This window comes from Xyrauchen texanus, chromosome 37, assembly GCF_025860055.1.
Source record: "Xyrauchen texanus isolate HMW12.3.18 chromosome 37, RBS_HiC_50CHRs, whole genome shotgun sequence".
NCBI classification, from domain to species: domain Eukaryota; kingdom Metazoa; phylum Chordata; class Actinopteri; order Cypriniformes; family Catostomidae; genus Xyrauchen; species Xyrauchen texanus.
Window position 1 is genome coordinate 37,588,450 of NC_068312.1, and position 25,186 is coordinate 37,613,635.

The window sequence follows — 25,186 nt, forward strand, 5'->3', positions numbered from 1 at the left end:
TCATCAGTGTTTTCAGAGTTTTAGGACTAACTTTGACGCCTTGTCTGAACGTTTAAAATAGACATAGAAAGACAGACAGACAGATGTTGAGATCAATAGACAGACGGACAGAGAGACAGACTGAGCAGGCAGATAGACAGAGATATTTTGAGTAGACAGACAGACTAGATAGAAAGACAGACAGATACTGAGATCAACAGACAGACAGACAGATATTTTGCATAGACAGACAGTTGAGTAGATAGACAGACAGACATTCTGAATAGATCAATAGACAGACAGACAGACAGATAGTTAAAGACAGATAGTTGAGTAGATAAGAGATATTTTGAGTTGACAGAGACTAGATAGACAGACAGACATTGAGCTCAATAGACAGACAGACAGACATACAGATATTTTGAGTAGACAGACAGACTAGATAGATAGACAGACAGACAGACATTCTGAATAGATCAATAGACAGACAGACAGATAGTTAAAGACAGATAGTTGAGTAGATAGAGATATTTTGAGTAGACAGACAGACTAGACAGACAGACAGACAGACATTGAGATCAATAGACAGACAGGTATTTTGCGTAGACAGACATGTTGAGAAGACAGACAGTTTGAGTAGATAGATATATTTTGAGTAGACAGACAGACTAGATAGATAGACAGACAGACAGACAGACAGACATACATTGAGATCAACAGACAGACAGACATTGAGATCAACAGACAGATATGTTGAGAAGACAGACAGTTTGAGTAGATAGAGATATTTTGAGTAGACAGACAGACTAGATAGATAGACAGACAGACAGACAGACATTGAGATCAATAGACAGACAGACATACAAATATTTTGCGTAAACAGACAGATATGTTGAGAAGACAGACAGTTTGAGTAGATAGACAGAATAGATAAAAAGACTGAGACATTTTAAGTAGATCAATAGACAGACAGACAGACAGATATTTTGAGGAGACAGACAGACAGATATTGATAGACAGAGATATTTTGAGTAGACAGACAGACATTTGAGTAGATCAAGAGACAGACAGGCAGGCAGTTGAGTAGATAGACAGACAGAGATATTTTGAGAAGACAAACAGACAAGATAGAAAGACAGACAGATATTGATAGACAGACAGATATTTTGAACAGTCAGACAGACAGATAGAGCGATCGTCAGTCACATAGATTGTCAGACAAGAAAAAGCTAATTAAAGTCTTTTTGTGGGATTGTTTACATTTGAATTGTTTATCGTTGGAGCATTAAAGCATTTTCAAGCATTCCATTGGTCTATTTGAACATTCCGTACACGTAAATCCATGGGATTTTTCCGCTGTGCGAAAACTGTAAGTCAGTTCCCAGTAAGGTTGCTCCGATACCAAAATATGGGCTTTGGTATGATACCAGTCCTGGTACCTTGGTATAGATATTAACTCGATACTTGGGCAACAAATTTAAATAAATCAGATTTTTGATGTATAAACTGTACAGCTTTAATCAAATGAAAATATAATAATAATAATAAAATAAAATGGAGATGCAAACCAGAGCTTTACAGTATTAATGTGATTATCCAGGCCAAAAGGCTGCCATGGCTGAATCACAACGTGCTTAGGTGATCGCTAACAGATATAATAATACTAACAATATAACCATTTCATATTATATTATTGTTACTATTAGTATTATTGCGACTGCTTTGAATATTACACTTTATACAGAAGTAAACTTTTTCTGTCATAATGTCTTCAATTTCACGCAATAAGTTAAATAGAGTTCGCATTTCAGCAGGACTTTTATTTTGAAAGCTCTTTGACTTTTGTGAAGAGTTTGTTATATCAAGCTTCCTGCGACTCACGAGCTGAAATCTCAGAGCTGCAATGGTGAAAGAGTTCATTATAGAGTTCACAGCCTTTTATACACACAACACACTGATCTGTGACTCTGCAGATGGATACTATTGGACACACTGCATGAAAATCAAGCATTAGTAGTGTGTGTTGCGTTTGTTCGTGACTCTTATTCATACTGTGGAGCGCAGCGCATGTGGCTGTATATTATTTAAATAAATGCCATCCTTGTGCTGTTTAATGATCACACTTGGACATATTGAGGCTTTTTTATTATTATTAATTTCAAATGATCTTTGATTTCATCTCAAAACTCTCACATTACATTTTGCTAATGGCAGCATGCTTTTAATATGTTACCGAAATTAACAATATGATATCGTACCATTTTAAAATTTTTGGTAGTGCAATATTTTGTTAGTGTGATCACGTATACAGTGCAACCCTAACACACTAATACAGAACAGTCTGAAGGTCTGTGCCGACTTGAAAATTCTTGGATGAAATCGTTTTAGAAATTTTGGTCTCAATTTAGGCATTTAAAAAAACAAATCCCTAAACAATGTTTAAAGAATAACAGCATGTTGGATCCATCAATTTAACAATTACAATTCTATCAAATTCGTTCCCAGAAATTTAAACCTGCACCTTGTTCCTTTGTTAAATTTGAAGACGACCATCATATGTAACTGCTACCCACGTGTTTGTATTGAGCACTAGTTTTTAAATATCGGTCTGAAAAGCTGAATTAAAATAAATACATAAAAATAACATCCAATAGCACAATGCAGTTTATGTTTACAATATCAGTGAAGACCTTGAGAGTTACATGTCAAAAAAAGAGGACTTTTATTATATTCTACTAAGCTTGAATCTCTCCGCATGGCTTGGAGAGCCGCCAATAAATACACTGAAGAGTAACAGACAGCAGGAAAACATACACAATTGTCCAACAGATATTGACACGGCAGACGAGAAGTTGACTCTCAAAAACAAGAGCTATGTTCAGAATAAAATACTACACTACTACTCGTACTATTTATGAAGTATACATAAATGGCATGTATATGACAATGCAGAGTGGCCGACCTGTGACGAATAAACCAGATGTAATTATTACAGCAAACTTTATCAGGATCGCAAAATGTGAAGACATAATTACACAAAATTATCAAATATCCCTATTTATTCCCAACATGATAACTGGATGTCATATGACAACAACACTCAAAAAAAATGATTCAGCCATTTTTTTTTAATTTACACATTTCAATTTCATAACAAAATTACATCAAATTGAATTGCGCAAATGTAGCCTTCTCTTTGCAAATTGTTGCGTAATGCCTACTGTTTCACATACTAGAAATAGTAGGCAGTAGTGTATAAAGCGCAGTATTCAGTAAGTAGTATGCAAGTATTACATTCAGAACATGGATAATGCATTACTTTCAAAATGTTGTATTTTCATGAGGTCCATTTTTGGCCCTTATACATAACCCATAATCATTTAAAATACAAGAATAAAAACAGAGAAATAAAATACATTAAATAATGCACAATGAACACAACATCTAAATCTTTAGCTGCACTTTGGCACTCAAAAATCTTAAATAAAGTGATTTTACAAGCTAAAAAACAGAAGCAACAAAGGGTTGAGCTATGCACCAGTGACGGCGCAGACAGCATATAAACTCTCAAAACAGAGGAAACACATTTTCAATGATAAATAAATATTACTGCTATCTCATACAATAAAACAGAGCATTTAAATAGTCCAGTCAAGTATAGTTTTTTGGACCGAGAGCAAACGTGCATGAAAAAACTAGTTTAAAAGAACAATGGAATGAGGCAATAACATCAAAACAATAGTCGTAACAACACATACAGAACAATTATTTGACCAGTTGTTTTGAGGTTTCTCCACTTACAGAATGGATCAACTTTGCTTCTTTTAATGGCTTTTAAAGCTCCGAGAGGAAAGAGCAGGGATTGGTGCACGGGTTCTTCATACAGGAAAAAACAAAGTTTCATCCATGATGCATTTAAGGCTGGAATGACACTCATATTCCGGTTTCCATCATTCTGTGACATTAGAAATATTTGACCTCAAGGGACGTTATTTTGTAAAAGGCTGTGAAAGGGAAACAACCACATTTGCAGTGATTTATGAGTTCTATCAGATGTTGTTAAGGCAGTGGGGCATTTAGGCTTTACGAGTGTTGGTGACGGTGCAAATATGGAAGCGGTTAAACAGCACAAACCTTTGAACGTTTAATATTAAGCTTCTAATTTCAGGAGAACCCGACTAAAGGTCTGTATTCTCTAAATGGAAGGCTTAGAAGCTTCTAGTGCAAAACCAGTCAAACATTTCCATCTTTCCATCATGAGTGGATGTTTCTAGCATTTGTGAATGAATTATTAATTATGAGGGATGGCTTTTGTGTCCCAGAGAATATTTGTGTGATTTAACACGAGTCTGAAACGCAACCGTGTTGTTAATAGTATCAATTTTAATATGATCGCTAAAAGAAAATTAAAACATTCTGTGAATGTTCTCTAAACCTGAATGGATAATACCTTGGTATTAATGAGATCAATACGGTCTGATTTCCACTCAACGTCTGCCCATATCGATGAGCTTTAGGCAAAATCAATTCATGTCAGCCTTGTAGAGACATTATGACAACATTGTAATATAAAAAAATAAAACTGAGGAGAAAATATTAAGCCCAGACCACTATTATATCCTGGCATGCATTTGAACACACAATTAGTAGTTTGATTTTCAATAAACGTACCTTTTTAAGCAGACAGACATCACTGTGTGTGTGTGTGTGTGTGTGTGTGTGTGTGTGTGTGTGTGTGTGTGTGTGTGTGTGTGTGTGTGTGTGTGTGTGTGTGTGTGTGTGTGTGTGTGTGTCCTCTCTAGCTCAACAGCTCCAGATATGTAACAGGCACTTTTCCCTTCTGGTTTCCTTTTTCTCCAATCAGCCAATCAGAGTCCATTCCAGGCACTGTGTACACCGTAATCAGCTGATCGTCCAATCAAAACACAGAAACAGTCAAATTACAAACAGTCTTTAATTTAAACTAGCAAATGTAAACAAAAATGCCTTAACATGATTTAAATGCTATTATGGAATGTGGAATCTGGAATGTGACACATTTTAGAGGGAACGTTTTATATTTAGCAAGAAATGAAGTAAGGGCTGCAATGAATGTTATCCATTAGGATTGGGAAAGACATTTTAGGTTATTATTATTTGTCTAGTTCACTTCACACCCATTTATCTCCCATTTATACTCCCGCTGGAACCAAAACGTTTGCGTCTTTTCTATGCACAAAGCACGTGATTGTACATTTGCAATAAAGATGAATATTTTGGACATCTCCGTTTTAAATCCCACTTTTTTGTGGAGACTTTTTTCTATTTTGAGTTAAACTATTCAGAGTTCTTTACAACCATGTTACACGTTATTCACCACGGCACAAGATCTCATAAATGTGTGACTAATATAATGTGTCCATCCACAAAAACTTGATTACATCATCAGAAAAGTTGTTTTAGAGGCAGAGAAAGCGATTATGATACATTTTATTTCTAGAGAATAACGTGCACTCTGCAAATATTTAGCGGACAATTATTGACCAAATTAAAAACGTCGGCATATCAGTTATTAGCACGAAAACGCAGAAATGAAAAACACAAACACACTTTGCAAAAACTCCAGAAATAATAATAGCCACAAAATATAGAAGGGTTGGCACTCCTAAAAAAATGCAGTATTTAATTTGTATTCTTTCTCGTTCTCACATTAATGTGGAAAAACGATTGTGACGGGGTAAAGGTGGGCGAGGAGGCGGCGGGAACCGACTGAGCGGTCAACGTAAACTTTAACGCCAAACTCAACTTAAAACAACATAAAACACACACAGCGGCCGCGTTCGTCTCTCTCTCAAACTGCCGTCTCTGGCTCCCCTTTATCTCGCTCTCCCGCTGATCAGCTGAGTCGTGCACCATCACGGCCTGGCCACGCCCCCCTCCTCGTCACAACGGTCATAAACGGATGGGACAGTTGTGAAAGCGCCACTTAGCTACAGGCTACATGAGGAAGGAAAACCTCCAAAACGCTTGAAACCAGCAGACTTTGACTTGAGACAAGTGATATTTTTCCACAGACCTAATTTTTTTTGTATCTTCCACAAATCGTCCTCTCACCTCGTCAGCCCGCAGCGAGAGCTCGCTGGAATCTGCGGCGTCGTAGTCGTACAGAACTTTGGCGTTGCGCGTGCCGCTTGCGGGTGGCTGCACCTCCTCGATCTGCAGAGCGTCTGTTTCCAGTGGAGTCTGCGAATTTAGCGGCGGGACAGCAGATGGGCTGCCGGCGGGATGAGAAAGAAGATTTATGAAGAGATACGGTGACCCCACTGTGGCCTTTGCACGGACTAGTGTGTCCACTAACAAGACAACAAAGTCGATACTCACACATCTCCGCTGGAACTGAGGGCAGATAGATGGGGAAAGGACGCTAACTTAATTATCTCAAAACAATTAAAGGAATAGTTCACCCAAAAAAGACCACTTTGACATCCTGATGTCGTTTCAAATGCATGTGACTTTCAGTCTTCTGTGGAACATAAAATGAGATGTTAAGCAGAATGTTCAACTGTTTATCTTTTTTCCATACAATGGAAGTGAATGGTGACTGAGGCTGTCATTCTGCCTAAAATATTTGTGTTCCATGGAAGAGAGAGAGTCATATAGGTTTGGATTGACATTCATTTTATTTTTAGGGTGAATTATACCTTTTCCAAGTGCAAAAGTTATAAAAAGTCAATGTAAGATCCAAGAGCACTGCAATTATAGTGAGCAAAATATGAAGAACATGCACGTTTAAATTGTATAAAACGTTCATTAACTAAGTTTCAACAAAAAAAAACATTTCAACACAGCTTGAAGGAATATTCCGGGTTCAATACGAGTTGAGCTCAATTAATAGCATGTGGCATAATGATTATTACCACAAACATATTATGGTAATGTAAACAAATGTAAACAAACCCACACAAGGCCATAACTGTCTCTTCTCTCTTTCTATTCTCTCTGTCTGTCTGACTGACTGACTGACTCTCTGTCTGACTGACTGACTGACTCTCTGTCTGACTGACTGTCTGTCTGTATCTCTCTCTTGGTCTGACTGACGGACTCTCTCAGTCTCTGTCTGTCTGTCTGTCTGTCTGTCTGTATCTCTCTCTTGGTCTGACTGACGGACTCTCTCAGTCTGTCTGTCTGTCTGTCTGACTGACTGACTGACTGTCTGTCTGTCTGTCTGTCTGTCTGTATCTCTCTTGGTCTGACTAACGGACTCGATCTCTCTCAGTCTGTCTCTCTTGGTCTGACTGATGGACTCTCTCTCAGTCTGTCAGTCAGTCTGTCTGTCTGACTGACTCCCTCCCTCTCTGTCTGTCTGACTGTCTGACTGACTCCTGTCTGTCTGACTGACTCCTGTCTGTCTGACTGTCTGTATCTCTCTTGGTCTGACTGACGGACTGTCTGTCTGTCTGTATGTCTGTCTGTCTGTCTCGCTGTCTGTCTGTCTGTCTGACTGACTCGCTGTCTGTCTGACTGACGGACTCGCTCTCTCAGTCTGTCTGTCTGACTGACTCCCTCCCTCTCTCAGTCTGTCTGACTGTCTGACTGACTCCCTGTCTGTCTGACTGACTCCTGTCTGTCTGACTGTATCTCTCTTGGTCTGACTGACGGACTATCTGTCTGTATGTCTGTCTGTCTGACTCGCTGTCTGTCTGTCTGACTGACTCGCTGTCTGACTGTCTGTCTGACTGACTCGCTGTCTGACTGTCTGTCTGACTCTGTCTGACTGTCGCTGTCTGTCTGTCTGTCTGTCTCGTCTGTCTGTCTGTCTGACTCGCTGTCTGTCTGTCTGACTGACTCGCTGTCTGTCTGTATCTCTCTTGGTCTGTCTGACGGACTGTCTGTCTGTATGTCTGTCTGACTGACTCGCTGTCTGTCTGACTGACTCGCTGTCTGTCTGACTGCTGTCTGACTGACTCGCTGTCTGACTGTCGCTGTCTAAACTGTACTATCTGTCTGTCTAACAATCTAACTGTCTCAGGCTGACTGTCGCTGTCTGTCTAAGCCAACATCAAAGTTGTCTTGACAAACTTTCCCTATCTAGCTGTTAAATAGTCTATAACTTCACACAGATGTGGTTAGTAAATGTTTTAAACACAGTAAAATCATGTTAACACACATAATGTTTACGTCTTGTGTCTATACTTTTGAAACAGTGAGTATTTTAACATTTACAGATTAAACCCTATTGACTTCCATTGTAAGTGTCTCACTGAATCACACATTTGTGCTTTTGTAAAGAAAAGGAGGGACGAGTCAAAATACATTTTTGTTGTAATCAACATTATGCTACAAATGCAGTTGATTGAGCTCAACTTGTATTGAACCCGGAATATTCCTTTAATGTTATTTGTTATATGCATAATCTATTAACCATGTCAAATAGGACGCAACATGTGCTCACCTGCCCATCTCTCTCTGCAGCTCCTGCATGTACTGATGACACTGTTTATAATACACCGCCTGCGCTTCCACAAACTCACACAGACAGCGCAGATGATTCACCTGCGCAGACACAAAAGACGCTCTTTCTCTTTAAACCCAGAGCGTGCAGTGCAAACAGACTTCAAGAGGACATTCATGGACATTATGAACTATGTTTAGTCTGTACTGCTCTGCCATTGAGATTTAGAAACGTTTATATTTGAAAGATTGTTTTGAAAGCTGATTCTAAACACAATGAGATTTATCGGTTTAAAATTGCATGTTTACTTAACATTATACAATTCAAACAAACGCTCAATATAACCCGTCTGTTCAGGTGTGTATTGTGTAAACTGGACTGACGTGTGTGCTGCTGATGCCTTCGAGGAGCAGTCGCGTGACCTCTGCCTGTCTGTCAAACTCTGATTGCGCAACACGCAATTCATGCTCTGCCTGAGAGAGAGAGAGAGAGAGAGAGACATTGCATTATTTTTAAGACAATTTTCTAAACCACCCCCCAAATTCTCAGCATTGAGTGCAATCTCATTGACATTACTGTAATGCAAAATTAAAAGTAATTTCTTTTTTTTTTAAATGACTCAACAGCTGAGCGTAGATAACACATATGTCTGTTTGACATGCCATTTTATTAAGCCATTGATGCCGGGAGCATTTTTTTTTTTGTCGTTTTTCAAGAACATTTAGAAAGGAAATAATGTGGGGGTCTGGGTATCTCAGCGAGTATTGACGCTGACTATCACACCTGGAGTCACGAGTTTGTATCCAGGGCATGCTGAGTGACTCCAGTCAGGTCTCCTAAGCAACCAAATTGGCCCGGTTGCTAGGGAGGGTAGAGTCACATGGGGTAACCTCCTCATGGTCGCTATAATGTGGTTCTCGCTCTCAGTGGGGCGCATGGCGAGTTGTGCGTGGATGCCGCGGAGAACAGCATGAAGCCTCCACACGCGTTATGTCTCCGTGGTAACGTGCTCAACAAGCCACAGGATAAGATGCAAGGATTGACGTTCTCAGACGTGGAGGGAACTGAGATTCGTCCTCCGCCACCCTGATTGAGGCGAGTCACTACGCCACCACGAGGACTTGGAGCGCAATGGGAATTGGGCGTTACACATTGGGGAGAAATGTAAATGTTTAGTGATAAACATTTAGCTGTTATCAACAACGATGCCTTTTTGGCATTTTAAGCATTGCCATAGAAACGAATAACTTACAAGGTCTGAGGAAGTGAATAGCTCCAAATAGAATCTACAAGTTGCCATCTCTTAATTACAGTAATTACGACGTCACGTGAACGCACCATTACATCGTGTCTACTCTAGATGCGAGCGGTGCATTCCCATTATCATCATTAATGATGCGGTCTACAGTGGATGCGTTTGTCGCATCGTGCCTAGTCACGCTGACAGTAAACGGATGCACGTCCGATCTTGTGCAGCACGCACTAGCGCTACTCCCGCAAACAAGAGGGCAAATAAACAGTCACTTTGATGTCATGTATACAGCCACAAGGCATTGCGACGCCACATCACTCTCATGTAGACACTGACAGAATGTTCAAAAGGGTCAAGACTATTTCAACTCAAACTGTCAAATAATTCAAATATTTGAATGTAGCAAACCCACACAAGTTCTTTCTTTCATTCTATCCTTTAAACTTGAAACACTTTTAAACTAACTGTCAGACAAAAGGCTCGTCAACATCAAAGCTTTTTTTAAATTAGGGCAACAGTTCTTTAAAATGTTCAGAAACTAAACGAAATCAGAAGACACATGGTAACAAAACATTACAGCCTAAATGATGTCATGTGTATTTACAGTGATGTCACACTTACTTTATCAAGCTCCTCATTCCACAGCTGGTCAGAGGGAGACACAAAGAATGATGTCATCACAATGTGACAAGACCAACGGGAGCATTACAATAAAGGGTAAACAGTCGAGCATTTTGTACAGCTGACATCATAACACAAGGAGATAAAGTTTGATTTTACGACAGTGGAACTGCATCTCAGTGTTATTACAGTTAAATCATTACTAAAATCATTTTAAATCACTAAAATAACTATTGGGAAAAAATGAAACTAGACTAAAATACTTTTTCATAACTCCAAATGAACTAAAATAATAGTTTAGTTTTTGATATACTAGGGAGAAACTTGGCAAAGTGGGACAGTATTGGACACTTTGAATTATGATCCAAACACCACATAACATAACATTACACCTTCGAAGATACATTTGGGGTTTTACTTTGTATAACCTTCATAAGATTCACCACAAATTTGTCATTATCTTTACCATTGCTTTTCCCACCAGAGGTCATGACATGAGCTCTGCCACACATCCCAAAGTAAAACCATCCATTTAAAACCTCAAAAAGATAACGGGATAGTTCCCCCCAAAATGTAAAGTCTCTCATCATTTAATCACCCTCATGCCGTCCCGGATGAGTATGACTTTCTTTCTTATGCGGAACACAAATTAAGAGTTTTAGAAGAAGCTCTGAAGGTCCATTTAATAAAATGGAACAGGATCTAAAACTTTGAAGCTCCAAAAAGCATACAAAGGCAGCATATAAGTAACCCATAAGTGTTTTAATCCATGTCTTCTAAATGTAACTCCTCCTTCAGTGTACATTATGCAACTGCAGTCTACAGGAACGATCATAGATTGATTACATTTACTAGTAGAGCTCGCAGAGTGCTAGATAGTGCAGGGAAACATAATCAAGCATGAAATCATGATTGCCAAGGAGACTGCTGGTGCCAAGATTTACGGGGGAAAAATGACTTAAATATTGATGTTTCTCATCCACACCCATCATATCGCTTCTGAAGACATGGATTAAACCACTGGAGTCCTATGGATTACTTTGAAGCTCCAAAAAGCACATAACAAGCTTCTTAACATTTACATTTATGCATTTGGCAGATGCTTTTATCCAAAGGGACTTGCAGTGCACTTATTACAGGGACAATCCCCGCCGGAGCAACCTGGAGTTAAGTGCCTTGCTCAAGGACACAATGGTGGTGGCTGTGGGGAATGAACCAGCAACCTTCTGATTACCAGTTATGTGCTTTAGCCCACTACGCCACCACCACCACTCACTACCATCAGCACATAAAGGAAACATAAATGTTCTGGCCCCTATGGACCAAGAGAGCTGAAATATTCTTTTAAAAATCTTCATTTGTCTACAGCAGATGAAAGAAAGTCACACACGTCCGGGACGGCATGAGGGTGAGTAAATGATGAGAGAATTAAAATTTTTGGGTGAACTATCCCTTTAATTGTTTACTACCCAAAGATTAATTTAGTAATGATTAATAATAATTTCAGGAAATGCATATAGATGCAGTGTGGATCAAGTTTAAATGTCCTTTGTCGCTTTACTTATATTCACCCTATATTAGAAAATGTGCTATTTTTTTTCTCCCAATTTGGAATGTCCAATTCCCAAAGACCTCGTGGTGGCGTAGTGACTCGCCTCAATCCGGGTGGCGGAGGACGAATCTCAGTTGCCTCTGCGTCTGAGACCATCAATCATCTTATCACGTGGCTTGTTGAGTGCGTTACCATGGAGACGTAGCGTGTGTGGAGGCTTCACGCTATTCTCCGCAGCATCCGCGCACAACTCACCATACGCCCCACCGAGAGCGAGAACCACATCATAGCGACCACAAGGAGGTTACCCCATGTGACTCTATCCTCCCTAGCAACCGGGCTACCCTCAGTAGCAACCGGGTCAATGGTTATTTTTTTTAATAGAGAGAGAAATAGTAGGTCTAATAAGTAAGAAAAAATTTGATCCTAACTACCAGGAAATAAATAGTCATACTTAGTCAAAAATAATAATGTAATCATTCTATTTCACAAAATGCGTGGACTAATGGAATTGTGTGACGGTGTTGAATTGAGTAAATTCCACTTCCTGTGGGGCGTGGCCAATTCAATTCAATTCAAACTGAAATTCTGAATTTGGCTCAACCCTGGTGGGTAATCAGAAGTGAACATTGTAAACATGTATAACTTGAGTGTTACATAATAACCGATTTTGTAATTATGCCAGATTCATCACTCTTTTGGTTTGCGTCCATCCCCTCAAAACAAACAAAATATTCCCTTATTTTTTCCCTAATATTCAAGTAGTTAGATAACAAGCATCAGTAGGCGGTTATGTAATTCATAATTTTTTAGGGGGTAATAAAATTTGATTATCTTTCCCATTTTCCTTGGACTAATTAGCTTCATAATCATTTGTAATTTCTGTAGTGATATCCATCATCCCATATCTCTGAAAGCACACTGTGGCATTGACAGCATGTCATTCTGAAACATACACAGATCACGTCTCCTCATGGCTATTAATACGGGAAATGTAATGTGCGCATGTTTGTGTAGGTGGGTGTCTCAGTAAAGGCAGACATCAGTGTGTTCTTACCGCAGACGCGCTGGCAGAAAGCACATAATTACGCGGTCTGGTCTCTTGGAAGTCTGGCACAGCCTGAAATCAGACAGGAACATGTTTTAATACTCCTCGTGACAAACACAAACTACTTACAGCAGATATTTCAGGTGGAGATGAATCATCTGGTCATTAAAGGAATATTCCGGGTTCGATATAAGTTGAGCTCAATTGACAGCATTTGTGGCATAATATGGATTACCACAAAAATAACTTTTGACTCGTCCCTCCTTTTTCTTACAGGTTACAGCGAGTCACTAAGAATGGAAGTCGATGGGGTTTAATCTGTAAACATTAAAATACTCACCGTTTCAAAAGTACAACTGCATAACCCTAAAACAACTGCAAAAATGATTTAAACCGATTTAAAGCTCAAATAATACACCACGATTTAACAGAAGAATTAATGTAAGTGCTTTTATAAAATTATAAGCGTCACATTTATGCCTTTAAACCCTCCAAATATTGGCCCCATTGACTTCCATTGTAAGTGCCTCACTGGAACACACATTTGGAGTGACGAGGGGGTCTGGGTATCTCAGCGAGTATTGACGCTAACTATAACCCCTTGAGTCGCGAGTCAATTCCTGGGCGTGCTGAGTGACTCCAGCCAGGTCTCCTAAGTAACCAAATTGGCCCGGTTGCTAGGGAGTGTAGAGTCACATGGGGTAACCTCCTCGTGGTGGTGATTAGTGGTTCTCTCAATGGGGCGTGTGGTGAGTTGTGTGTGGGAGTAGCATGAGCCTCCACATGCTGCGAGTCTCCGTGGTGTCATGCACAACGAGTCACGTGATCAGATGCACAGATTGACGGTCTCAGAAGCGGAGGCAACTGAGACTCGTCCTCCACCACCCGGATTGAGTTGAGTAACCGCACCACCATGAGGACCTACTAAGTAGTAGAAATTGGGCATTCCAAAATTGGGAGATTTTGAGATTTCTGAAAGAGTGAAAGAACTGTTTGAATGTGCCGCTTTTCTGTTGTTAAGGATAATTTGGGGCAAAAACTTGACCCATTCATTTTTAACGAGGCCCACCCAAAAGCAAATTTCCTGGCTACGCCCTTTGGATCAAATGAAGAGTCTGTCATTGGAAAACCCATATTGATTGCTGATCCGATGTCTGTGGTGGTAACAGGACTGAATTCCATCATTTCATGCAAATGGAGATCTTGTTATAGAAAAAGCAAGTGCAGTGCATGAAAAAATGAAAAGGAACAAAACTAAAAAGGTTTCACTCCATTGTTCTAGCAAACAAACTGAACAGACAGGAAAAAGGATAATGTGATACTCACTTCTCCCTCACACTGTGAAGGTTAAAGCAAAGACACACGGTTAGTGTCAGTTAACACGAGAGATATCACTGAATATTCACAAACAGGCATTTTGTGATGTCATCAAATAGCAACAGGACGACAGAGGAGAGGAGAGAGGAGAGAGCAGAGTAAAGAACAGAGTAAAACAATGAGAGCTTACAGCTGCTTTAGCCTCCGCTGCTTTGGCTTTCTTCAGTCGGGCTTTACAAGCATCCAGATCCAACCGACGATTCTCTAAGAGTCTCCGCTCTTTCTGTGAGGGGGCAGAGGACATTTGTGCACGCTCAGAGAATATAAGTGCATCAGAATCACTATAGCAAACCTTTTAATGACTACTGTGGTTTAACTGGTGGGTCTATTCTATACAATGCTAAATGCAAATAATAATAATAATAATAATATGCAACTACCAAATAGTCATATGCATAGTCAACCATATGCCTAGTTAAGATCAGGGACTACAAATGGGTCAAGGAAAGGAAAACCAAAACGGAATGAACCAAAAGTGGTAAAGAAGTACCTTTCAATTGTTCCGGAGTGAAAAAGCTGTTTAATGGCATTATCATTTCATTCTGATATTGTTTTCATGAGACCAAAGGGTTTATGGCATTTCATTTTCAGAATTACTCGATTCCCTGTTGACCGAAGAAATTAGGCTATTCAATTTTTAGTTAAACATGAAAAGCGTGTGCTTCGATTCTGAAGGAAATCTTTTAGACTGATATATAGTGACTATATATAAATGCAGGATTAATCAAAGTCTTTTTATGGAATCACATATAAAGTCTTTACATGGAATATTTTACAACGAGTGTAGACAAACAAATTAATAAACCTCACACCTATTTTATAACCATTTTGTGTTCGCAGGTCAATTTTGTCCAGGGCATCAACTGTGGCTTTACACACAATATTATGCAGATTTTTGTTTTTACATTTATGATTTCGTTTTTTGCTTATAAACACTTCACTAACATTTAGCATCTTTCCGATACTCTCACAAACACTTATTTGTCTCTCTGGGACAGTTTCTTTTTTACAAACATGCACGCACACACACACACACAGGGTCGCACAAACACGCACAGGGTCGGTCACACACACGCTCACACACGGTCGGTCACACACACGCTCACACACGGTCGGTCACACACACACACACACACACACACACACACACACACACACACGGTCGGTCACACACACACACACACACACGCTCACACACACACACGGTCGGTCACACACACGGTCGGTCACACACACACACACACACGCAGTCGGTCACACACACACGCGGTCGGTCACACACACACGCGGTCGGTCTGTCACACACGCGGTCGGTCGGTCGGTCACACACACACATGCGGTCGGTCGGTCGGTCACACACACACGCGGTCGGTCACACACGCGGTCAGTCGGTCACACACACGCGGTCGGTCGGTCACACACACACACACACACACACACACACACACACACACACGGTCGGTCACACACACACACACACACACACACACACACACACATCGGTCACACACACACACACGGTCGGTCACACACACACACACACACACACACACGGTCGGTCACACACACACACACACACACACACACACGGTCGGTCACACACACACACATACAAAACAGACATGACAAATGTAACAAACATAACAAATAAACTAAATCAATAGTTCTACTGTCTAAAGGGGGTGTGGCGAGAGCAGAAGTTCATGCACACATTAGTCTAATTAGAGCATGAAAGAGGAAATTGTCCACATTTTACTCTTCTGCCATCTGATGATGACCAGCGAACAGCGTCCTCATGCAATAACATTCAGCAGTTCATGAGAGCAAATAGAATCAATTTTGCTTAAAAACATAGTAAAGAAGTGTTAATGTTGTATACTTGAGTTGTACAGTTGTTCTGAAGTTGTTTAGTTGAGAAAGAAGATGTTGGTTTATACATTTTGACCTCCAAGTTGTATTGAGCCATTATGAATAATTGGAAATTAGAAATTAGGTTTGCGTCGAGTGCAGAGCCCCTGAAAGAGACATTTGGAAACCAAGATGTCCGTTTTCCTATTCAAGCTATGACATGTAATATTTACAAAATTCAATGTTTGATTGACAATCACTGAAAACATTATAATGCTGCATTGGGTCACCAATTGATGTCCAAAGGAAGATCTGGGTCATGACACAGAACCGGTTGGGAGTCATCATACTTATGCATCGGATTGAATCTGTTCGCTGGTCAGAGGAGCCAAACTCACCGAGATGGTCCTCCAGTCGCCCTCCAGGAAGTTGCGCAGGGGTGTGAGGAAACTGATGGATGAGCTCTGCAGAAACTCTCTCTCAGCACCGCCCAGCCTCCTCTGGCAGTCGCCCACTTGGATTAAGGTGCTCCCTAAATGCCAAAACACAAGTCACAGATTAAACCTACTGTACAGTACGAGCAGATTCTAGACTGCACTCTTACGCCAGACAAAACGTTTTTGTTTAATAGAATTCTGTGCTGGAAATGATATGGTAAAGAAGGCGTCGATGTGTTGGTGGTCAGCTGCAAATGTCTATCACAGTGTGACATCACAATGTGGAGGTCAGGGTTTTGTGATGGCCACTCCTATACCTTGACTTTGTTGTACCACTTTTGAGGAATGTTTGGGTTCATTGTCCATTCAGAAGACCCATTTGCGACCGAGCTTTAACTTCCTGTCTGATGTCTTGAGATGTTGCTTCAATATATCCACATACATTTCCTTCCTCATGATGCCATTGTGCAACAGTCCCTCCTGCAGCAAAGCACCCCCACAACATGATGCTGCCGCCCCCATGCTTCACGGTTGGGATGGTGTTCTTCGGCTTGCAAGCCACTCCCTTTTTCCTCCAAACATAACGATGGTCATTATGGTCAAACAGTTCAATATTTGTTTCATCAGACCAGAGGACATTCCTCCAAAAAGTAAGATCTGTGTCCCCATGTGCACTTGCGAAATGTAGTCTGGCTTTTTTATGGCGGTTTTGGAGTAGTGGCTTCTTCCTTGCTTAGCAGCCTTTCAGGTTATGCCGATATAGTACTCGTTTTGCTGTGGATCTAGATACTCGTCCACCTGTTACCTCCAGCATCTTCACAAGGTCCTTTGCTGTTGTTCTGGGATTGATTTGCACTTTTTGCACCAAACTTCTTTCATCTCCTGAGCGTATGCTGGCCTTGTGGCTCCATGGTGTTTATACTTGTGTACTACTGTTTGTACAGATGAACAAGGAACCTTCAGGCATTTGGAAATTGCTCCCAAGGATGAACCAGACTTGTGGAGGTCCACAATATTTTTGGCCGATTTCTTTTAATTTTCCCATGTAGTCAAGCAAAGAGGCACTGAGTTTTAAGGTAGGCCTTAAAATACATCCACAGATACACCTCCAATCAGAAGCTAATTGTCTAAAAAGGTATTTTCCAAGCTGTTTAAAGGCACAGTTAACTTGGTGTATGTAAGCTTCTGACCCACTGGAATTGTGATATAGTCAATTAAAAGTGAAACAATCGGTCTGTAAACAACTGTTGGAAAAATGACTCGTGTCATGCACAAAGTAGATGTCTTAAAAACTACAGTTTGCTAATATGAAATCTGTTGAATGGTTACAAAATTCGTTTTAATGACTTCAACCTAAGTGTATGTAAACTTCTGACTTCAAGTCACATTTAGAGTCGGATTTGGAATAGATTAAGTATTTTAAATGGATTGCTTCAACCATTTTTTTTTTTTTACTGTTTTCTGAAGGTTTCTTACTTTTTAGACTAGTCGACTTGGTTTAAACGTCAGTGAAATGAGTTCTTCCGCACTTATTTTCAACAAGTGCTCTTTTTGCGGCGAGGAAGTTTTGAGTTCTGAAACTTACAATGTGTTTTTACGCTACAATGAACTCTTACGTGTCAAAAGATCAAGGACAATGTAACTCCTCATGTCATGATCACTTTAATAAGACCTTCATGTAACAAAAATAAAAACGTTGAAATCGGTTCAATTTAATAAAAAAATTAAATAAATTTTTAAAAATCAACCCTTTGGATATAAGTGCCCGAATTTGAAGAAACACCCTGGAATTAATCGAGAGATTTTAATCACAGCATAATCTTTGTTTGCTTTAAAAACATTAGTAACACATTAGGCAGAGCAGATGTTCAGCTTGTTGTATTAGATTCATTTATAACATTTATAACATTTTAAACAGACATATTTATAATGATTTTAAAACTGTCCAAAATGTAAGCATGCTTTTATGGGGGAAAAAATAGGCAATACTTGAACGATACGGCAGCAAATGCAAGTTTCATAAGTTCAAAGCGTTTACTAAATTATTTAAATAAATTTCATAAATAGACAATAAGGTTTTCTACACTTCAAATGCCCTCAGTAACATGCACGGAAAGATCCAGAACAGATTTCCCCTCCCCGACGTGACAGCTGTTCCTAAAAGCATGTGGTCATTCGCTGGATGTTACTGGGCCATTTAAAACCACTAAGTGCACTTCAGTAAGAGTAGATAAACTGGCTTGACTACTGCAATTCACTACTTGTTGGGATCCCTGGCAGGAGCATACAAAGATTGCAGTACATTCAGAACTGCGCTGCCAGGGTCCTGATGGGGGTTCGCAAAATTGAGCACATCACACCCATCCTCCAAAAACTTCACTGGCTCCCTGTTAGACTCAGGATTGATTATAAGATCTGTCTCCTGACCTATCAGTGTGTCTACGGTAGCGCACCAGTGTACCTTAAAGAACTCATTACTTTGCATAATCCACACCGACATCTCCGCTCTTCTGACAGCCACAAACTCCAGGTTCCTAAGTCCAAACTCCGTACTATGGGAGATCATGGCCTTCCGGTAGCTGCGCCTAGAATGTGGAATGCTCTCCTAATCACCTGAGGGCCACAGTCTATAGAGGTTTTTAAAAATAAATTAAAGACCCACTTATTTTGAACTGCTTTTTCTTAAAACATATCCTGTTCTTGTTGTCACCAATTGTTCTTAATTTTGTTATTAAGTGTTTTAATCTATTTTTATTTTTTATTGTTTTTTTTGTTTTTGTTACCTGTGCACTTGTAGCACTTTGAGATATGTTCCTTCATGTGTAAAGTGCATTACAAATAAAATGTATAATTATTATTATTATTATTATAAACAAGAACCACACAGTTCCCTCTCTACTGTATGGATATATTGTCATGCAGTGAACATGTCTTCTACAGTGACGATAATACATCAAAAAGCATGCAACTTGATTTGCAATCAAATCTTGTAGCAGAAGCTTCATTTTAGTTTATTAAGATTAGGCTAAATAATTTAAAACACACAGTTAGGTTAATGTATATAAGCTGTAGCTGGACTAGACTTTGTGCTCTTTATCCTCAAGACTTGTGCAAAATCAACAGGTAGAAATCTCTGATGCCTAACGAAGTTAAGAAATTGGCAAGAAAGTATGACAGCAGAGAAACTGCTGTGACGTCAGGACAAACACTATTGATCTCTCCGATGGAAAACAGATTTATCGGTTTGGCTGTTTCCACACGGCCTGCAGCAGCAACAACATAAACATCACAGATGAAATCAATCCAATCACATTGAAGAACTTCAACATCGTCCGTCTGTGCTGTTTCATTATTCCACCACTCAAAAACAAGGCTACCCCTTTATGACCTACTGTTTTGTAATTGCATTGATGGAGAATCAATATTACATCAACAAAAGCAGCTTAGAATTCAACACTGGATATAACTCAATGTTACTGAACAGCAGGGGACTGGATTAAATTAAATGGGGAACATTTGATCAAATCAAATCAATGGATTTGTCCCAGACCCAGCAGTGTTCGTCCTTTTTACTCTTAGCAGTGTTTTTCTGGACAAATAGCTGACGTTTGAGTTTTGCATGCAAAATTACTGAATATGAACAGTGTTATTTGGATGCATGGCATACTAAAATCCGTCTTTTCCATTAAAATCTCAGTTTTTGTCCAAACCAGCCACGACCACGATAATTATCAAGTGACACGGCATTTCGTCAGTCGTATTGAAATAGACCAATATTGGTTTTTAATGCCTGATATGATACTGATTATTTGTGCATTTGCTGCAAGTGTCCGATAACAGATATGCATAATTGATTTTCAAAACACAATAACAACTTATCACTTGCCTCTGAAGGTGAACTGCTTTATAATATTATTGCACACAGTCTACAAAGATGAATTTAACTAGTTTTATTTGCAATACACACTTGTGCAAAGCCCCTCACATAAATAAAATAACAAATTTGAAGTTTTATGTCTTTTTTCTGATTTACCTTTTTTTTCCTGGTAAACCCGATATTAAAGAACTGACAACATATTAAGAGAAAAAGTGTAAATATCAATCAAACTGATTATCAGTATATCTCTAGCTTCCATTTCTGCAGAATCGTGCCGAGTAGCCCCGCCCACAACGAAATCTCTTCAGTCCAAAATCATGCATAACTGTATATTTAAAGTCAAATATCTTCTAATTGGGTGTCATTGAGGCACATCGCACACGAGTTTCATATTCTGTGCACTTTTTACAATACACATCACTCTAAAGCAGCTTCACGAGAAAATTGATAAATTCAGTGTGAGCAGAGAAATTAGTTGGACGCTTAATGCGTTAGAACAAAGTGAAAGAACTAAAAATGTCTCCATCTCTTTGATATGTTAAAATATGAGACCAAAGAAACTAATTGTGAACATCAATGTGGCAGGGTGGAGGGCGGGGCCGGGTCGTGATTCTACACACCCGGCCCGGTCCCTTATCAGGCTATTCAAGCCTCCAAGAGGGATAAAGGCCGACTGCGGAGGATTATGTGGGAGAGAGAGATCGTTTACGGACATGTCCATCATGTGTTGGGCGTTCCGTCAGCCAGGGGCTGGAGGACTGCCTCCGATCCGCCAGGAGAGGCGCGGCTGTCGTCCATTAGATGGTGGAGGAGTGGCAGAGGAACAAGCTACGGCGTATCGGAGAACTGGCGAGTAAGTGTTTTTTTTTCATCTCTCTCTGCCACTCCGCGTTGGCCTTTTCCCTCTCGTTTAAATTTTACAGTGTTTTTTGGGGAGTACTACACTGTTACAGGAAGTACTATATTGTCAAGCCGTTCCTGCCGCCTCCTTTCCATCGAACTACGTTACAATCGCATATACTGTATGAGCTGGTCATTTGGGAACGCTTACCATACGGAGTTTCCGCTCCAAACTCCTTCGCTGCCTCCAGCATATACTGCCCTAATATCTCTCCATTAGTGGCCCGAGGTGGAACTTTCCGGTCAAGCTTTTCATACAGGAACTCTTCGATGCGTGCACCTGCCAGACAAACAAATACAACAACATCAAGGCAAATAAACAACAAAAGCATCTCTAAAAATGGCATAGGAGTTGTTTCATACTGTGCACTGTAGTTCATGCGAGCAAGAGTGCTTTATGTCTCTATATCAGCACGAGTCCACTGGCATAGTGCCGCAGGTAATCACGGCCATGCTGATATAGGGAAATACAGCATGATTGCGAGTATGATATTGCTACAGTTCAATGAACAAGTAAATAAATGGGAAACTGAGGACTGTCATAAAAAACAAACATGTGCATGGAAATACATCCTTACGCCACAGACCAGGATTTGCCATTGCTAAGTTCAAAAGATGCGCACAAGCCTCTGTTACTAATAAAAAAATGTAACTTCAGAACGAATAACGACGGCTTGAGCTGATTCTAACAAGTCATTGGAGAAATGAAGATGTGTGTGAGATGTGAATTTTACCATCCCTCTGTCCCCGTATGATAAGTTGCTTTTTAAATCATGTAACGTTGGTGTATTAAAGGGGTCATGACATGAGAAACCAAATTTGCCTTGATCTTTTGGTATATAAGAGGTCTTTGTATCATTAAAACGTCCTGCAAGTTTAATATTTTAAGACGTCCTCCCCATTCTAAACGAATCATTTATTTAATCAAGCTCAAAATACAGCTCGTTCTGGATTCATGGTTAGAAGTGACGTGACGGTTAGAAGTGACGTACCAGCGTTTGCATATGACCGCCTCCAGCACAAGATAACTACGCTTTAAGCGCAAAACAACTACGCTCATTTCAGTATCGCCGTCGCCTCACAAGTGTTCAGTCGATGGACAGCGAGCTCTGACAGAGACTACTTGTGCACAGGAAAATTACGATGCCACACAGATGTGCTGTTCCTGGCTGTGGTCAAACAAAACCTCTGAATAAGCTGCCGAAAGATCCAGACGTCAGGGAAAAATGGATGCAGTTTATTTTTTGCGGACGTCCCAGTCACGGCAAGTGTTAACTTAAGCGTTTGTTCTGTACATTTTAAGGATGACTGTTTTGAGAACAAATCTCAATATGGTGCTGGCTTTGCCAGAAAACTGTTGCTCAAAGATAAGTCCGTGCCGACTATTCTGGAAACAACGACGACGCAAACTGTAAGTAATCTATTTTAAACTTTAAACTACTTTTTAAAGCGCAATTTCATTCATTATGAATAATCACAGTGTTTTTACTTAGTTTACTTGCATATTGTTCTGGCTGGGGCGTCAATAATTGATACATAGGCACTGACGTTAGCCAATCATAACAGTGGGCGTTAACACTGAAGTCTTAAATGGAAAACGCCCCCAAAACAGACTGTTTGAATCAGAGGATGAGAAACAGGGTGGGAAAAGGTCATAAATCACTAGATTTTAAAAGTTTTTCTTAAAAAAAAAAAATATTAATACTATAATTGCACCTAAGGGAACATAATAATACAATAAAAAAAACCATGTCATGACCCCTTCAATGTTGACCGTTCATTTTTATGACCTAGACTTATCAATGCATAATATGTGGGAGTCATCCTCCAAGATTTTGTGCCCAGGGGCCTCTGCTTTCTAAATCCGAGCCTGTTTGCACTGCATTACAAAAAATAACTTGGCATAGGTGGATGGGAAAAATAAAATATTGATATTTTACTGCTTGACGTTACAATGTTTTACAAGTTTAACAGTAAGAAACCTTCGGTTGAGCAGTTCCACATCCGTGCTGTTTTAATTCATCTGACTGTAAATAACATTACGGGTATAAAAAAAGACACTTAAATCAATGAAACTCGATTGAGTAGACCTCAACTTGAAAAGATAATTGGACCGGGGGGGGCCCCAGGGACCTTGCTAGTCATAATCCGCCCCCGAGTCTAGGGGGTCCTTTGGGTTTTATGTTTTTATGTTCTCAGAAACTGAAAACATGTTCATCATAGAAGAGGTTCAAGTAACTGTTGTGTGAATTGCATTTGTATGTATTGAGTCATTTAATAGATCTGGCCAAAAAAAGTGTCACGTCATTCACCCTGGAATGATCGCATCAGTTCCACTGAAGTCAGCTGACTGTTGGGGTGGGGCTACAAAGCTCCATAAACTACCATATTTCAGTCGATTCATACCCATCTTAGCCTACTTGCAATTGTACAAAAATACGGAACTTGTAAATAACGTTGATGTTGTTGTTTTTCCCCATACAATGAGGAATTTAGGAATGTTTGGAACAGTGGCGTAGCCAAAGGGAGGCCAGAAAAGACCCGGATTATTCTGATTTCAAATATATATTTAGAAAATACTCTAAAAATGCATACATTTCTGTATGCCAGGGAAACATCGGGTACTAAAATGTAATTTCTCACAGCTTTTCCCATCATCATTGCACATAAATACACCACGTCAGCTGCTTACCAGGGTTTGGCTGAAGCAGAACTTCAGTCTGTCTGTAGATTTTCTCGGTCCAGTTTTTGGTGCAGTCAGCTCTCGACTGCAGATTCTCAAAGTGAGCATCCAACTCTGTCTTTTCTGCCTGGCCCAGTTTCTCCTCTGTAAACTACAGCAAAAGTAACAAGAATCAGTTACATTTTAACAACAGTCATTCTGTGAGTCAACAACTTGAGACAATGTAACAATTCTCAACTGTGTTGAAACAATGTAACATTCTCATTCTAAAAACTTCATCCCACAATAGTTCTATTCGAATCCAAACTGAATTTAGAATGACAGCCTAAACATGGTGTTGGTTGGCATTTAAATAACACTCATTTTTAAAACAATGTTTTTATACCATATTTTGATACTAGCAACACATAATAAACACTGCATTGTCCACATGTAACTAGCAAGGAACGAAGCATAAATAAATAATGCAAGCATATATGATTAGATCCATCACATGGATGGTTGTGTTTTGTGCTAACGCAGAGGAGGGTGTTGCATGCAGTCACGCACTCTTTATCAACATCATCCGTTCACTTTCATACACTCACTCACTGTTGCGTTTATACATATTTATCACACCACACAGAGATTAAATGCCGGTTCGTACCTGAACAGCCCGAGAAAAGAATATTCCAGCATCTGAAGCGAGTTTCCTCACGTTGAAATCCATGTTGTGAGAGGTGAAAGAGGCCAGTGAGAGTTGTTCATATTGGGCGACACGTGACAAACTAGTAAATCTTTCTTATGAGGCATACACATGGCTGCCGCCAGGGGGCGCTTGGTGGCTCATACGGTCTTATTGTTCATTGTCTTATTAGATACATTTGAACATGGAAATTATTTTTTATTTTTTTTATAATAATTAAAAAGATTAATCCATGCAAAACAAGGGAAAATATACACCTGTTATCTCTAGAAAATGATTCATTTAAAATCTTAACCGGTAATCACAAACGACTGTGATTGGTCTATCCTTTGCAGCGGTGAGAAAAGTAACATGGGCGAGATTCACGAAAGGTTCTTAAAGGAATATTTCGGATTCAATGCACGATACGCTCAATCGACAGCATTTGTGGCATAATGTTGATTACAATGGCACTTACAATGGAAGTCAATGGGGTAAATTTTTGGAGGGTTTAAAG

General features: G+C 39.8%; 1 protein-coding gene across 3 annotated transcripts; it reads right to left on the reverse strand.

Annotated features, from left to right (window-relative positions):
* Positions 1-2,665: 2,665 nt before the first annotated feature.
* On the reverse strand, positions 2,666-24,761 carry sh3glb2a (SH3-domain GRB2-like endophilin B2a). Of its 3 annotated transcripts, XM_052108067.1 has the most exons (12): positions 24,652-24,761; positions 24,015-24,156; positions 21,474-21,602; positions 16,507-16,640; positions 14,391-14,483; positions 12,893-12,955; positions 10,284-10,307; positions 8,794-8,883; positions 8,411-8,511; positions 6,340-6,354; positions 6,073-6,232; positions 2,666-4,885 (listed from the first exon to the last, which is right to left on the reverse strand). In XM_052108067.1, exons 1-12 carry the CDS (start codon positions 24,712-24,714, stop codon positions 4,778-4,780), a joined length of 1,122 nt encoding a protein of 373 aa, XP_051964027.1. In that variant the 5' UTR covers positions 24,715-24,761; the 3' UTR covers positions 2,666-4,777. The 3 variants fall into 3 exon arrangements, with proteins under 3 accessions (XP_051964027.1, XP_051964029.1, XP_051964028.1); XM_052108069.1 differs by lacking the exon at positions 10,284-10,307; XM_052108068.1 differs by lacking the exon at positions 6,340-6,354.
* Positions 24,762-25,186: the final 425 nt, after the last annotated feature.